Source organism: Seriola lalandi, unplaced genomic scaffold (genome assembly GCF_002814215.2).
Source record: "Seriola lalandi dorsalis isolate HSWRI2012SDOR001 ecotype SW California unplaced genomic scaffold, Sedor1 jcf7180002054538, whole genome shotgun sequence".
NCBI classification, from domain to species: Eukaryota; Metazoa; Chordata; class Actinopteri; order Carangiformes; family Carangidae; genus Seriola; species Seriola lalandi.
In genome coordinates, this window is record NW_019525091.1 from 120,892 (window position 1) to 135,339 (window position 14,448).

The 14,448-nt window shown below is 45.2% G+C and overlaps 2 protein-coding genes across 9 annotated transcripts in view; one reads left to right on the plus strand and one right to left on the minus strand.

Annotated features, from left to right (window-relative positions):
* col11a2 (collagen, type XI, alpha 2) overlaps nucleotides 1–9,988 on the plus strand; it is a 48,051-nt gene extending 38,063 nt beyond the window's left edge. For all 7 annotated transcript variants that reach the window (XM_023414660.2, XM_023414661.2, XM_023414662.2 and 4 more), the window contains 27 exons: nucleotides 112–309; nucleotides 423–476; nucleotides 680–787; nucleotides 912–1,019; nucleotides 1,194–1,247; nucleotides 1,378–1,431; nucleotides 1,601–1,708; nucleotides 1,798–1,851; nucleotides 1,971–2,024; nucleotides 2,126–2,179; nucleotides 2,298–2,351; nucleotides 2,464–2,571; nucleotides 2,675–2,728; nucleotides 2,916–2,969; nucleotides 3,068–3,121; nucleotides 3,401–3,454; nucleotides 3,685–3,792; nucleotides 3,917–3,970; nucleotides 4,143–4,304; nucleotides 4,387–4,440; nucleotides 4,604–4,639; nucleotides 4,747–4,800; nucleotides 4,893–5,178; nucleotides 5,411–5,523; nucleotides 5,800–5,868; nucleotides 5,964–6,200; nucleotides 7,134–9,988. In XM_023414660.2, the coding sequence (XP_023270428.1) occupies nucleotides 112–309; nucleotides 423–476; nucleotides 680–787; nucleotides 912–1,019; nucleotides 1,194–1,247; nucleotides 1,378–1,431; nucleotides 1,601–1,708; nucleotides 1,798–1,851; nucleotides 1,971–2,024; nucleotides 2,126–2,179; nucleotides 2,298–2,351; nucleotides 2,464–2,571; nucleotides 2,675–2,728; nucleotides 2,916–2,969; nucleotides 3,068–3,121; nucleotides 3,401–3,454; nucleotides 3,685–3,792; nucleotides 3,917–3,970; nucleotides 4,143–4,304; nucleotides 4,387–4,440; nucleotides 4,604–4,639; nucleotides 4,747–4,800; nucleotides 4,893–5,178; nucleotides 5,411–5,523; nucleotides 5,800–5,868; nucleotides 5,964–6,200; nucleotides 7,134–7,280 (2,544 nt within the window). In that variant the 3' untranslated portion in view covers nucleotides 7,281–9,988. The remainder of the gene's footprint in view (nucleotides 1–111; nucleotides 310–422; nucleotides 477–679; nucleotides 788–911; nucleotides 1,020–1,193; nucleotides 1,248–1,377; nucleotides 1,432–1,600; nucleotides 1,709–1,797; nucleotides 1,852–1,970; nucleotides 2,025–2,125; nucleotides 2,180–2,297; nucleotides 2,352–2,463; nucleotides 2,572–2,674; nucleotides 2,729–2,915; nucleotides 2,970–3,067; nucleotides 3,122–3,400; nucleotides 3,455–3,684; nucleotides 3,793–3,916; nucleotides 3,971–4,142; nucleotides 4,305–4,386; nucleotides 4,441–4,603; nucleotides 4,640–4,746; nucleotides 4,801–4,892; nucleotides 5,179–5,410; nucleotides 5,524–5,799; nucleotides 5,869–5,963; nucleotides 6,201–7,133) is intronic.
* A 1,222-nt stretch (nucleotides 9,989–11,210) lies between these two features.
* The window catches only part of hsd17b8 (hydroxysteroid (17-beta) dehydrogenase 8), a 6,041-nt gene continuing 2,803 nt past the window's right edge, over nucleotides 11,211–14,448 (minus strand). Inside the window, exons 2-9 of one of the 2 annotated variants that reach the window (XM_023414656.2) lie at nucleotides 14,118–14,320; nucleotides 13,851–13,967; nucleotides 13,378–13,473; nucleotides 12,916–13,001; nucleotides 12,738–12,822; nucleotides 12,048–12,090; nucleotides 11,566–11,640; nucleotides 11,211–11,366 (exon numbers count right to left, since the gene is read on the minus strand). In XM_023414656.2, the coding sequence (XP_023270424.1) occupies nucleotides 11,347–11,366; nucleotides 11,566–11,640; nucleotides 12,048–12,090; nucleotides 12,738–12,822; nucleotides 12,916–13,001; nucleotides 13,378–13,473; nucleotides 13,851–13,967; nucleotides 14,118–14,320 (725 nt within the window). In that variant the 3' untranslated portion in view covers nucleotides 11,211–11,346. The other variant, XM_023414657.2, reaches the window with a different exon arrangement.

Consider the following 14,448-nt stretch of genomic DNA (forward strand, 5'->3'; position numbering starts at 1 on the left):
GTTTGTTTTTTTCTTTTCTGGAAACCCTCCTTCCATTTTCATCTTTTTACTTCCTCTTTCCTCTTCCCCTCTCTGCTCTCACTATCTCCATCTATTTCTCCATCCTCCCAGGGCCCATCAGGAGAGACCGGCCCCATGGGCGAGCGCGGCCACCCCGGACCCCCAGGTCCACCTGGAGAGCAGGGACTTTCTGGTCCCTCAGGGAAGGAGGGCACCAAGGGAGACCCTGGACCCCCAGGAGGCCCTGGTAAGGACGGGCCCCCTGGACTGAGAGGCTTCCCCGGAGAGAGAGGACTGCCTGGAACCCCTGTGAGTCTGACCAAGAGACACAGTATACTGTGTAGATTGACTGGCACTTTGGATAAAAGTGTGTAACTGAGCTGAAAAATTATGGATTCATCCCTTTTTGTCTTCTTTTCCAGGGAGGTGGAGGACTGAAGGGAAGTGAAGGACCTGCTGGACCTCCCGGACCTGCTGTACGTCTCAAACCATGTGAAAAGATCATTTCCATCACACTGTAACGCCAACTAATGGAGCAAAAACAACACCAGTAATATCTAGCTGTAGAAGCTCTATAGTCTGTCAGCAGAGGATGTGACTTACTTCAGCATCAGCATCGTTTGTATTTGTATCTCAGTGCTGTATCTGGTGCGGTCTTCATGATATTGTACCTTTCTAGGGGTCTCCTGGTGAGAGGGGACAAGCTGGTACTGCTGGACCTGTTGGACCTCCTGGCAGACCGGGCCCCCAGGGGCCTCCTGGAAACGCTGGGGAGAAGGGAGTCCCTGTGAGTATTCTGGACATTTTTCTCCTGTGTGCAGTAGTGCACTTGACTCTTGAACATCGTCCGTCCAGCCAAAGAAAAATGATCGACTATTGATTTTCCACTTTGCTCCTTTTCTCCTGTTAAGGGCGAGAAAGGCCCTATTGGCCCGGCAGGCCGTGATGGAGTGCAGGGTCCCGTGGGTCTGCCTGGCCCTGCCGGATCACCTGGAGTACCCGGAGAGGACGGAGACAAGGCCAGTAACCCTAAGTAACAGTCTTCACACCAACACCTCCTTGTAAAAACCACCTTAGTTACTTTATTAATCGTCCAGAGTAATGTGTCATAAGGTCCGATGTGGCTCTCATCAGGGGGGATGATCATTCATATCAGCACTTTGCTGTAACGTGACGTGTCCTTGTCTTTTCAGGGTGAGGTTGGGGAGCATGGTCAGAAGGGCGCCAAAGGAGGGAAAGGAGAGCATGTGAGTGACCTGAGATTTATATCTATTGCAGAATTCAATTAGTGAATGAATATTGAATGATGATGCTGTTTCTCTGTTTATCGTGCGGCTGCTGTTTCCTCTTGCTCATTGTTTTTTTGTTTGTTGGTAGGGTCCTCCGGGTCCACCTGGGCCAATGGGTCCCGTGGGTCAGCCAGGTCCTGCTGTAAGTTCAAACTGTAACTCTTTGCAACAGACATCTGACAGTTTGCAGTGCCAGTTGGTTTTGCTTGTTCCTGATTGTATATACAGGAGATGCACACACGATAAAGGGCTTAACCAAGTGGAAAAGTTAATCGCATGAATATGTCCGTTCATCTTCCTCTGTGGTGCAGGGAGCTGATGGAGAGCTTGGCCCGAGGGGTCAGCAGGGGCCTTTTGGAGCTAAAGGTGACGAGGGATCCAGAGGATTCCCAGGAGCCCCAGGACCCATCGGACTGCAGGTAAAGACCCCAAACAGCCACAACACTTGTTTCATGAACAAAAATTATGTACAACTGGCGTTTGCGTAACTGTCACCTTTCTCCTGCAGGGACTGCCAGGACCACCAGGTGAGAAGGGAGAGACGGGAGACGTCGGACCTCTGGTGAGTTTCACACACACACACACACACACACGATTACCACGATGCCTGCTTCAGTGTCTCGTTTTATCATGATCTATTCATAAATGATGATACAAACACAACTTTCTTTATTTTTCCAGGGTCCTCCAGGCCCTCCAGGACCCCGTGGCCCAGCTGGACCCAACGGTGCTGATGTGAGTGTTTAAAAAAAACAAAACAAAAAAAAACAATATTTAATCGATCATGTAAATGATTAGATATTTTCATCTGATTTGTTTTTATATGTGTTTTTCAGGGTCCTCAAGGTCCTCCTGGTGGTATTGGTAATCCTGGATCTCTTGGAGAGAAGGTGCAAGAATAGATTAAATTTTTGATTAATTAGATGTGGTGATGTTTGATGGTGTCCAGAGAAATAAGAACTGAATTCATTGTCCCGATGACTAAAAGAAATACTGTCTGCGCCGCAGGGAGAGCCTGGTGAGTCTGGACCACCTGGAATTGTGGGAGAGCCTGGAAAGAAGGTGAGCGTTTGACCCGAACACATTTTGGGTTGAGATACGAGGAGACTGTCCCTTCACTGACTCGTCATTAGCGTCCATGAGTTAACAAAGAGTTTGGTGCTTCTGCCGCCAGGGTCCTCGCGGAGAGCGCGGCGAGAAGGGAGAGGCCGGACAACCCGGAACTGCTGGACCCGCTGGAGGACGAGGACGACCTGGAGACGACGGACCCAAAGGAAACCCCGTATGACACCCACTGACACCGGCAGTCAGATCAATGACTTTAGACTCCACAGCAGAATGAACAAGGGATTTTCTCTCTAAATTCTTCTGTTTCTCACCTTCAGGGTCCTGTTGGTTTCCCTGGTGATCCTGGTCCCCCTGGTGAGGTTGGACCCAGAGTGAGTATCTGTATTTTTAAACACCGTGTCAATAATATGTTCTGTTAGATTACAAATGTTTCAAATCATGTTTTCTGTGGCTGCCGGCAGTTTGGTTCAGCTTGTTTCATACACGTGGTGTCTTGAGATTTTTACTTTACTGTACAAGAAGAAGAAAAACCACCAACCCTGATCTGCTTTACTTCAGGGTCAAGATGGCGCCAAGGGAGAGAGAGGAGAAGATGGTGAAGCGGGAGAGTCTGTAAGTCAAAACATGCAATAAAGCAGACATGTGAATGAAGGTTTATAAAATGTCTCTCTAAAATCACCTGAATCTCCTCTCTCTGCCTCCTGTCACAGGGCTCCCCCGGACCTCCTGGTGAGAACGGACCTCCCGGCCCCCCAGGAAAGAGGGTAAGGTCGCCCTCATTGTTTGCTCTGATAGTTGAAAGGAGAAGAAACATTTGATTTTACAAGTACAAATGATTCAACAGTACGGCAGTTACACAGGCGTCCAATAAGAAGTGCAGACAGGGATGTTGTATTCAGTTTGGATTCCCTCCTGTGTTTGTTGTGCAGATATAATCTAGTGACCCGTCTTACTACGGATGTGATTAAATTATAGAATTTGAAGTTACAGAATATAACTCATTTTGTGTTTGTAAATGTGCTGTTACATGTTTAACTCTCCAGGGTCCAGCTGGAACAAGAGGACCAGAGGGACGTCAGGGAGAGAAGGGAACCAAGGTGAGTCTACAGCTGTTGAGTGCATTTCTCAGCTCCTTGTGCTTCTGCTAAACTCACTGTATTCACAGTAAAAATACCAAAGTCCCTGGTGATGATCATTTCCATTAAAACATTAGCAAAGTGAGAATGTTGTTCTTTTGTTAGCCAACTGTGATAACTTATACTGTCCCATCATGCATAGAATAACCCATGAAAACACTTTGATGTTTTCTCACCATCCTCATTTACAGGGAGACCCAGGTGCTGTTGGCCCACCAGGAAAAACCGGCCCCGTCGGCCCCCAGGGCCAACCAGGGAAACCAGGAACAGAAGGTCTCAGAGGTCTCCCAGGATCAGTGGTCAGTGAAACCTTTGAATTATTTGTCAATGCAGCAACTACACAATCCAATATTTAACTTCACTTAGTATTTTGTATTGGTCATTAGTTGGATGGCCACCTGCTAATGTGTGTCTGTGTTTCAGGGTGAGCAAGGATCTCCAGGACCTGCCGGACAGAAAGGACCACCTGGACCCCTGGTAAGACCACAACACCTTCTTCTTTTCACCCACACACCCACAGCAGTACAGTTGTTAAGTCGTAAAGTAGCTAGTTTGGATCAAACACCTCCTACTGCCGCATCACTCAGTCCTCATCACCTCCTCCCTGTCCTCCTCCTCTCCTCTCCTTCCTCTTCTTCTCCTCCTGCAGGGACCTCCTGGTTTGCCTGGTCTGCGCGGAGACCCCGGTTCCAAGGGAGAGAAGGGACACCCGGGTCTTATCGGTCTCATTGGACCCCCAGGAGAGCAGGGAGAGAAGGGAGACCGAGGTCTGCCTGGGCCTCAGGGATCCTCCGGACCCAAAGGAGAGACTGTAAGTCGGACCTCTGTCACATCAACTCATATAATGTGTGAGATGCGTTCATGTCATGTCTCATGCGTCATGTGTGTTACAGGGAATGTCTGGAGGCACGGGACCCATCGGCCCTGCTGGTCCTCCTGGTCTGCCTGTGAGTGATTCTCCTCTTTCATCTCATCAACATCCCGTCTCACTGTCTTCCTCCTCTTGGCTCCGTTCACATAATGTTCTTGAGTTTCATTGTTAACAGTTACAGTGGTGAAACACTGAAGCTAATCAGCATCATAAAAACTAAAGCCTGATGTCTTTTCCAGGGTCCTCAAGGTATCAAGGGAGCTAAGGGTGCTAGTGTGAGTATACTTTACAAATGTGTTCCACAATATAAGTGACATCGTTCATTAAAAGTGATTTACTGCTGTCATGCTTCTCAAATCGATGCTCTTCCTGCTGTGTTTAGGGAGGAGCCGGTCCAAAGGGAGAAAAGGGAGTACAGGGACCTCCTGGACCTCCTGTAAGTACTTCACCTCTCTCTGTGAAAACTTCAGGAAAAGTAGGATTTATCATTTGTCCGTTGACTGATTGAAATGTAAACGTGCCTCCCAGGGCCCCCCAGGTGAGGTCATTCAGCCCCTGCCCATCCAGAGGAGTCCCAAGTCCAAGCGCTCCATCGACGCCAGCCAGCTGCTCCCCGAGTCCGACCCCGACATGCCCGCATCTGACGCCGCTGGCACCGAGTTCCTGATGGGCAGCGAAGGCATGGAGGAGATCTTCGGCTCTCTCAACTCCCTCCGACAGGAGATCGAGACCATGCGCTTCCCTCTGGGCACCAAGGAGAGCCCCGCCCGCACCTGCCAGGACCTGCACCTCAGCCAGCCAGACCTCAAAGACGGTAAGAGGCTTCAGCCTGAAGTTTACCAGCCACCTGCTGAAAGTAATGATCCCTCCATCCGGTGTCAGTCCTGTGTCTGAAATCATTGTCGTTTCAACGTGCGGATGATGCTGGACATCGCTTCTTTTTTTCATTACATATTTAAACACAACAATTTAGAACATATACTGAATTCAAAATACTTACTAAGAGATTTTTTTGCACCCGGCTTTGTGTCTGTCACCCTCTGCAGGAGAGTACTGGATCGACCCCAACCAGGGCTGCTCCAGAGACTCCTTCAAGGTCTTCTGTAATTTCACCAACGGAGCAGAGACGTGCCTGTATCCCAGCAAGAGCATCAACACGGTCAGTCACCCAATCAGCAGCGCTGTGACATCTCTGAGTGCAAGTTAAGAAATACAGTCGAACAAAACATTTTAGGCAGCAAAAAAAAAAAAACAACTGTGTAGAAACTAATTCCCCAATCACATCTGTGTTTCATTTATTATCAAACTAAGGAGATATGAGCGATTTATTACTTATTTTCTCACACAAGCTGTTTTTATTTATTCGTGCACAAATCAACATATCGAACTGAACATGTCCAACTATAATAAGTGATGTGGACGTTTCTGCTGACAGGTGAAGATGAGCTCCTGGGACAAAGAGACTCCAGGATCCTGGTACAGTCAGTTCGCCACTGGTAGTAAGGTCAGTAACCCTGAGTGAGACTTTTGTTTCTAATTTGTTTTTCTAATGTTCTCACCTACTATATTCAAATCACCCCTTCTTCCTCCTCCTCGCAGTTCTCCTACATGGACTCTAACGGCGAGCCTGTGGGCGTGGTCCAGCTCGGCTTCCTGCGTCTCTTGAGCGTCCAGGCCCGCCAGAACTTCACCTACCACTGCCACCGCTCAGTGGCCTGGTCCGACAAAAGTGCCAAGAACAGCTACGACAGGGCGCTGCACCTCCGGGGCGCCAACGACGAGGAGCTGAGCTACGAGACCAACCCTTACATCAAAGCCTTGGTCGACGGCTGCTCTGTGAGTTCACACACGCACAAACTGATGCTTCTCTGCTGAAAGGTTTATTGAGTCTTACTGGAAAACTGTCACTTCCTGGAAAACAGTGTCTCCTCAGTGTTGACCTCATTCTGAACTAGTCGGCAAAACTCATCCAACACCTAACCAATGAAACCAACACGTCGGAACAGTCTGATATCCCATTGGTTCACACTGCAGATTGATCCCTCCTGTGTCATGTCCCATGTCGAAACATCACATGAAGAACATAAAGATAGCATTTGATTTCATGCAGCCGAATGAAGATGGTTTCCCATCCTCCTCTTCATCAACATACTGCATATTTTCTGCTGATTAACATTAGAAAATAAATGTGCTGACTGCTTCCGATCTCATATCACATATTATGATGTACACTTTCTTCAAGTACACAAAAATATGAATATAAAAAACAACTATATAAAATATATAATTATCATATTGTCTCCTCAGGAGGAGAAACCACACGTCTGTTTCTTTTTCCACCTGCTGATTTTCATTTATATTCTAGTCTATTCAATTCCTCACCCTTCAATGCTGTTAGAAAGAGCTTTGTGTTGTTGGGATTTACAGTATGTAATGAAGCATTTATCTTAAGAGGCTCGAGAATTGCCTCATTTTGTGAATAGATATTGTCTTGAAATACCAGCAGCACACAGAGACATGAAGGCAAAGGAGAAATGATAATCCGCTGCGATCTTCAAGCACCAGGCGGCACATGCTAACCTCATCTGAAGTGCATCACTTGACAATTTCCTCTTTCCAGAGTGTTAGTTACTAATGTGCTAAGAGCCTAAAAACATCAGCGTAGCTTAAGATATACAAGAATGTTTCCACGCAGACGCACAGTAGATGAACATGTTCTGCCACGTGTAAATATCCTGGTTCTGATTTGTGACGCGTCTCTCTCCGCAGTATCGTAAGGGCTTCGACAGGACGGTCCTGGAGATAAACACACCACAGGTGGAGCACCTTCCTCTGCTGGATATCAAGGTGTCAGACTTTGGGGAGAGCAACCAGCAGTTTGGCTTTGAAGTGGGACCTGTCTGTTTCCAAGGCTAAAAACACACACACACAGACACACACGGACACACACAGACACACACCATGCAGAGAACAACACATGCAAATGCTCACGCACACGCACACACACACATGCACTTAGAGACACACGTATATATAATAAACATACATGCCCAGTAATTTGTAAATTAACTTGTAAATGATATGAAACACACACACACACACACACAGACACACACACTTACACACACAGATGCTGTTGTGAGACACACTCACACTCAAGTACGTGCCTGGGGAAAGCAACATCCATCCCAACAATTAATGGACGTCAAAATAAAAGTAAAGAGGAGAGAATTTTTTTTTAAAAACTGGCGAAGAGGAGACCATCGCTCGGGCGCACGTCCGCGATAAAGGAAGAAAAAAAAACCAGGAGAGAGTGTTCGTCGGAATAAAACAGTGTTTTCTTTACCAGCAGCAAAGGGGCCGGCCTGAGAGAGAGAGCAAGCCGGCAACTTGAGGCCTGAAGCCCCCCGTCTCCGATCCCCCTCTCACTCCTCTCTCCTCCCCGCTGTCTCTCTTTTTTTTTTTCTTTTTTTTTTTTCTTCCACTCATCTCACCTGCTCTACCTCCCCCCTCCTCCTCCTCCTCCCACAGAAGGGTCACACTCAGACATGATTTTGATTTCTTTAATCCCACATTCACAGTGCGAGCAGCTTGATTGACGGTCGCTCTTTCCCGACAGCATCTATGAGGAACAGTTAAATACGTGTCGCGGTTCTCTGTCGTTTTCCCTTCAGTCATCCAGGTAGAAAGTTGCTGAGAATTGAAAGCTTTCATCCATGAACTTCCTCTCATGAACCAAAAGTCAAATCACAACAGTAGACACCAAACTGAGAGGAAAAGGTCGGCCAGAGGTCACAAGCTTTTCCTCCACCTCTGTAAAGGTTAACGTCTCTGGTCGTCTAGTTTTCGTAGTGACTAGTCAGTCACGTTGCTCGCATTGAGAACGCAGAGTAACCCTCAGCTCTTACCTTATGACATCAAAAGAAACCAAAGAATGAATGCCACCAGTTTCTACCCAGAGTCAAAAAAGAGGGAACTGACCGAAAGCACACCAGCAGGGTCTTGCTTGTTAGACTGATCTATTTTTGTCTTGTTTAATCTGCCACCAAGTGAATCTTCTACTCTTTGTAACATTCTCCTCGTGACCGCCTTGCAGTTTTATTAACAGTCTAAATGAGTTATTGTTTTTATTGTTAACTGGACAATCTTTCCTCGGCCCTGAGAGCAGCAGAAACTCTGTTAAAACTGTTCCTCTTGTTAACATCGGACCAAACCTGCAGCGCGCGGCGAGGCGGGATAGAAGACGTGTCGATATCTAGATCAGTGATTTTTAAAAGCCATTATTTTTTGTAAACTGTGCTAAACTCGATGCTATTGTATTTGCATGTTACTGGTGCATTTTTAAAGGGCTGATTCTTCCTCTTTAAATCATGGATCGAGCTACCAGGGTCACTACCACAGTCCAGTATTTCCTGAGTCACTTCCTGGGTGCTTTGATTATTGTTTTCCATTCCATTTGCATCCAAGCAGAGAACACCGTCAGGGCTTAAACATGTAAATCAGATTCAAAGTTCCCCCCTGCTCTTTTTTTTTTTTTCCTGCAGCAGTGAATAAAACGCATGCTTTACTGAAAGAAACTGTGTGGCAAGGTGCTAATTATACCAAAGCATAAAAGTTTTAGTATTCACTTTGAGTCCTCCATTTTCTTTAGTCTCTTTTTCATGAAGCTTTTTACTGGGGAAAATGTGCATTACATTCCATTTGTACAGAAATAGTGATATTCTATTGTATTTATTTAAAACAAACAGGGTGCTTTGAGATTTAAAAAAAAAAAAAAAACAAGAACCACCAAATATTCCAGTCAAATGTGGTATATTTCATTTGTATTTATTTCCTGTAGCTGACGCTTGAAGGTCAAGTTAAACTCACTGCCAGCCTGAGTTACGGTGCTTCTGTTCACGCCCTGTCCAAACTCCTTTTGTACAACCAAAGAATCTGTGGCCATATTTTTATTGTAATATCCCTTTTTTTTTTAGTGTTTATCATCAACTGTACTGTGCTGTTAAATTTTTTGCCTCCACTGTAATGATTAAATGGTGACTCTCCAGTTCTGTCACATTTCCTTGTCGTTGCTACTGTGTGACTTGGCGTATGTCGGCTTCAGGCTCAGGCCGTTGCTTCGCTGGGCTTTGAAAACTCAAATATATTTCACTCTGACGATATTGACACACGATCCTCTGAGCTTTTATATTTCTATGAGACCACAGCGAGTAGGGGGGAAGGTTGTGAGAGGGAGGGGACAACCCTGTCAGCCACCATGGGATTAAAAGTGATTAATAAGATTATTGTTTGTGGGTATAAAGTGGCTGTGGGGTGATATCATACTAGGGGTCTGGATTCATTTGGGTTTTTTTTTTGGTTTTTTTTTATTTGTTTGCCTTTTTATTTTCTAATATAGCAGGGAAACGGGGCGGGATGGCCAAAACCTAAAAATAAAAAAATCTGTCCTTGAGATTCTCCAGAGAGAACGACCTCAACTTTTGTTTGTTTTTATTGTGTTGAAGACGAACATTTCAACATAAAAAAATATGGTGCTGAAAAGAGAAAAAAGTATTATTTTAAAATGTGTGTAAGTAATTTTTTTTAAATTCCTGTTTCTGTAATATATAATCTTTTTAAAAAGAGCTGCTTGACTCTTGTTTTTCTTCCAAACCCCTCCCATCAGTAGTTCTCCTTCCTCAACGCAAATGACCACAAGGCGGCGCTGTTTCTCGTTTATACAGGTAGTTCAGAGACTCGGAGAAAAGGTAGTATCTTATTTTTATCTGATGTTTTTGTGTCACTTTGCTAGAAGACAGACAGAACACACCTTTTTATGGGTGTTATATTCTTACGTCTGTTTCAATATAGGTCGTTATTAATGTAAAAGTAAAATACATCATTTCCTTTGTGAATCATTCCTCCACAGTTTATGCTAAGCTTCAAAATCTATTTGGTATTAGCGCTGCCAGACTTCAAACTTGCTGGACTATTACCTTTATTTGCGCTTCATTCATTCTGACTGTAGGTGGGTTGTGATTTGTGTTTCCACTGCTCCACACCTGGTACATGGTCGTGCTACGTGGTAAAACAGCGACACCTTGTGGCCACTTGCGGTTCCTTCTCCTGTGGATTTCTCATCAGTTTCTTGGAGCTGTTGCTTTAAATAGAGACAGTAATTTATCTAAATCAATTTAGGTATTTCACTAGAAACAAAACACTTATTTTAAAAACAACTGGCTGTGAATCATCAAGCTGTAAAACCAGCGTGGACACCAGCACTGAAGTGTAGGTTTCTTTAAGTGACTTGCAGTTTTGGATTTTAAGCACCAGAAGTAATTATCTCCTCCAAACCTAAACAGTCCTTTACATTTTGTTGCTTTCTCTCATGACCACAAAGAAAAACTGCACATTCAAAAGTGTGCTGATGCACAGCAGCTGCAAAGGTGACAGAAAGTTTCATTTGATTCTTTTAAAATAAATGTTTTTTTTTCTTTCTTCATCTCTGATTGCTTGTGTTTCAAAATCTAAAGCTGTTTGGAAAAATGACACATGACAAACTAAACTGTGGCGTGATCTCGTGGCTCAGGGGGAATGCACGGTTGCATAATCTTTGGGATTTGTTGGCCCCCGTTTCCAAAACATGACTTGCACATTTAGCTGTGTTGTGAGGACCAGCATCTCCAAACCTACAGCTCATTGTGGGGAAAAGAAAAAACTGCAGTGGTTATTTGGTTTTTAAACAGCATTGGCAGCAAAGACCGAGAAACTTCATGAAGACAGATTTGTGTAATCATCAAAGTGTAAGAATAATAAATAAAATACTTTAGAGCTTTAGGTTAAAATGAAAACCAGGGGACAACAGTCTGTAGAGAAACATTACAAACAGAGGTATTTATTGGCACAGAAAGTGTCTTTACACTGTACAGTTCATGATCAAACAGCAGAACCCCTTTAGAAACTCGCCTCTCATTGGTCTTCATCAGCGCGACGGCCATTTGATTTAGCCAATGAAAAGTCCACCTGACAAACACAGAGACACGTAAGGTGAGTCATAGCGCTTTACATTTAAAACATCAGTGTATGATTTAATGTTAATAAAAGTTCAGCTTAGTTGAGGGAAACTTGTCACTTTTAAAACTCAATTTCAACATCAAAAGAAACAGATTATAAAAGCGTGTTTTTACAGAAACAGCTGTTCGAGCATTCAACCACACTGCACCTGTCACTTCGACGCTGGCGCCTGTGATGTATCGAGAGTCATCCGAGGCTAGAAAGGCACAGACGTCAGCGACCTCTGCAGGACAGCAAGAGGACAAAACCAAGGACAAGTCAATGTGCTGACGTCATGGAAACCGTGCGTGTCAGATCAACACACGGACCAGGTACAATCCATATCCCTCAGCCTTATTACACTGTAAAGGACAAACCTGACGGGAGATGAAGAGGTGAGCACGAGAGGAGGAGTACTTTCATAACGTTCAAATAACATTTTTAAGTTTTTCTGGATCCACTAGGAAAATCTTCAGCTGGTTTAGCTGCAGCTGATGCAATGACAGATCTAAAATCCCCACGTTACAGGTTGAAGTTTTAGATTCCACTGTTGCTGGAAGCGTCAACAGAAGGTATCCCGTCCATTATAAACATCTGCGATACGAGACTAAAGGTTCAAGTCAGTTATGTCAAACATGCGCCTTAACTGACCTGCAGGCTCGCCCATTCTTCCCATAGGCACCAAGGATTTCATCTGAAACACAAGAACAAATACGTTTAAGGAGGGTGTCACTGCAGATCAACCAGGAACACAGAAATGATGGAGATCAAAGTGAAATCAAATCCCACCCCCCTCCCCCACTGACTCTTAGCCGTACGGATGGTTTATGTTCTTCACCACCAACTCCTCTGCTTCCGCTCCAGAACAACAGATTCATTAAATACCGATATTTTTACTCTGTGGGAACTATTTAATACCAAAGGGAAAACTCTGGTTTTAGTATGTTTGTGTGAACTGACCCTTAATATCTACTGGGCAAAAAAAAGTCACCTTTTCTAAGAGGTAAACATCTCTAGGAGGGAAAAGTAACTTCAGATTGGATTGTTAAGTGTTTACTGTATTATTCAGTAGCTTGTATAAATGAAAAGTAATGTTGCATTTTATTTTATTTGGACTTTAATTCATATCCTGCATATGTTGCTTAAATAATGAATTGTGTTTGGTTCATCTTGAACTTTATTTAAAAGCCTTCTCCTTTCAAAAATGCACAAAGTGTCATTTACAGTAAAAAAAACAATATGTATAACTTTATGAAGGGCGTGGTATTCAGTGGTTAGAATATCACTACGGGCCTGTGTGAAGTGTTACTGAATCTGTCTGACGCCCGCTGTGCGCTGTACCTTGTCAATAACCTTCTCTGGCACTTTATCCGTCATGGGAGTCGATATGAATCCCGGCAGCACACAGTTGCAGCGGATCCCAAATCTGAGGACAGGAGAAAGGAGAAGCAGACGCTCGGATCAGCTCTCTGCGTCTCGATGTGTCGATGTGTCGCCCGGCTGATCAGACTCCTCTCACCTGCTGAGCTCTTTGGCAGCGGTTCTGGTTAAACCCTCCACTCCAGCTTTAGAGGCGGCATAATTTGCCTGTCCCACGTTTCCCACCTACAAACACAGACACGAGCGTGCAGCGCATTAGCTCCTGTATCACTTTGTTAACAGCACAAATTCAAATCCATCAAGAGACTGAACCGCTCCTTCTTGTTCTGGATGGATTTCTGTGAGTTTATTTTTGTATCCTCTACTTTGTAAAAAGCCATTATGTTCCTTTAAAAGTTCATGATTTGAAACGACTTGGTCTGGACACGTTTAATTGGATTGAAGAGAAACTACAGGGCCCCTGGCTGAAAACACCACACACTTCTACAGCTGGGAACGATTCCACTGTCACACTTCCTGCACAAAACGCTTCTCAGCTTCATCTTCATGCTGATTATGTGAGAACGTGACATTGTGCCCTCCACAGCTGCCGGTGTCTCACCTTTCCCACGATGCTGCCAACGGTAACGATGGATCCTTTGGGTGCTCCGCAGGCCACCAGAGCCTGAGCGACGGCCTGCGTGACCAAGAATGAACCCTGGGGGAGACACAGGGGGAAAGGATGAGTGAATCAATCGCTTCAATCTGTTTCTGTCACTCAGTGTCTCACCGAACACTGGAGCAGCACTGATGCACTGTGGGAAGATTTCATCTCTAAGCTGCTGTGACTTTTTATTTATCATCCAGAAACAGATGAACTATCATGATCGTTCAGGAGTTTCATTTCAAGCGAGAAAACATACTTGACTCTCTCTGTGTTTTGTTGTTAGGAATGTTTTGGATGTGTGTGTGTGTGTGTGTGTGTGTGTGTGTGTGTGTGTGTGGGTGTGTTGAGGAGAAGCGTGACTGCAGCCTGTGCTGGTCCTCTGGTCACTGAGTGAGGGATGTCAGAGCAGGATGTCACAGCTGCGTTACCTTCAGGTTGACCTGGATGACTTTGTCAAACTCTTCCTCCGTCATGTTGAGCAGGAAGTCGTCCCGGGTGATGCCTGCTGCGTTCACACACACTGAGGGAGGCTGGAAGTAACGGGTCTGTGGAGGACACTGACTGTTAGCAGAGAAGAAGGGCGGGAAATAAGAAAATGTCCAGGATTCTAACAGATATTCATGTTAGAGTAAAAAGTATGTGAACACACACACACACACACACACACACACACACACACACACAAACACACACACCTGTATACTTGTGACCAGCTTCGTTATACTCTCTTTTGACGAGACGTCCACCACAGCCGCCATGTGACCCTGCCCTCTGAGGTCACCCTGCAGACTTCCCAGCGTCTCATTGGCCGACTCCTCACTGATGTCAGCGACCACCACGGAGGCGCCCTCAGAGGCGAAACGCTGGCACACGGCCCGTCCAATCCCACTGCCTCCCCCTGGGTAAGAAGGGTGAAGTGAGAGAGGCACCTGAGCACAGAGGAAGGGGGTGTGGGACAAAACACTGCAGCTCGTCTCATCAATTTATGAGAAACTAATGGTTTCAGAGGGAGGGAGGGAGGGTGTG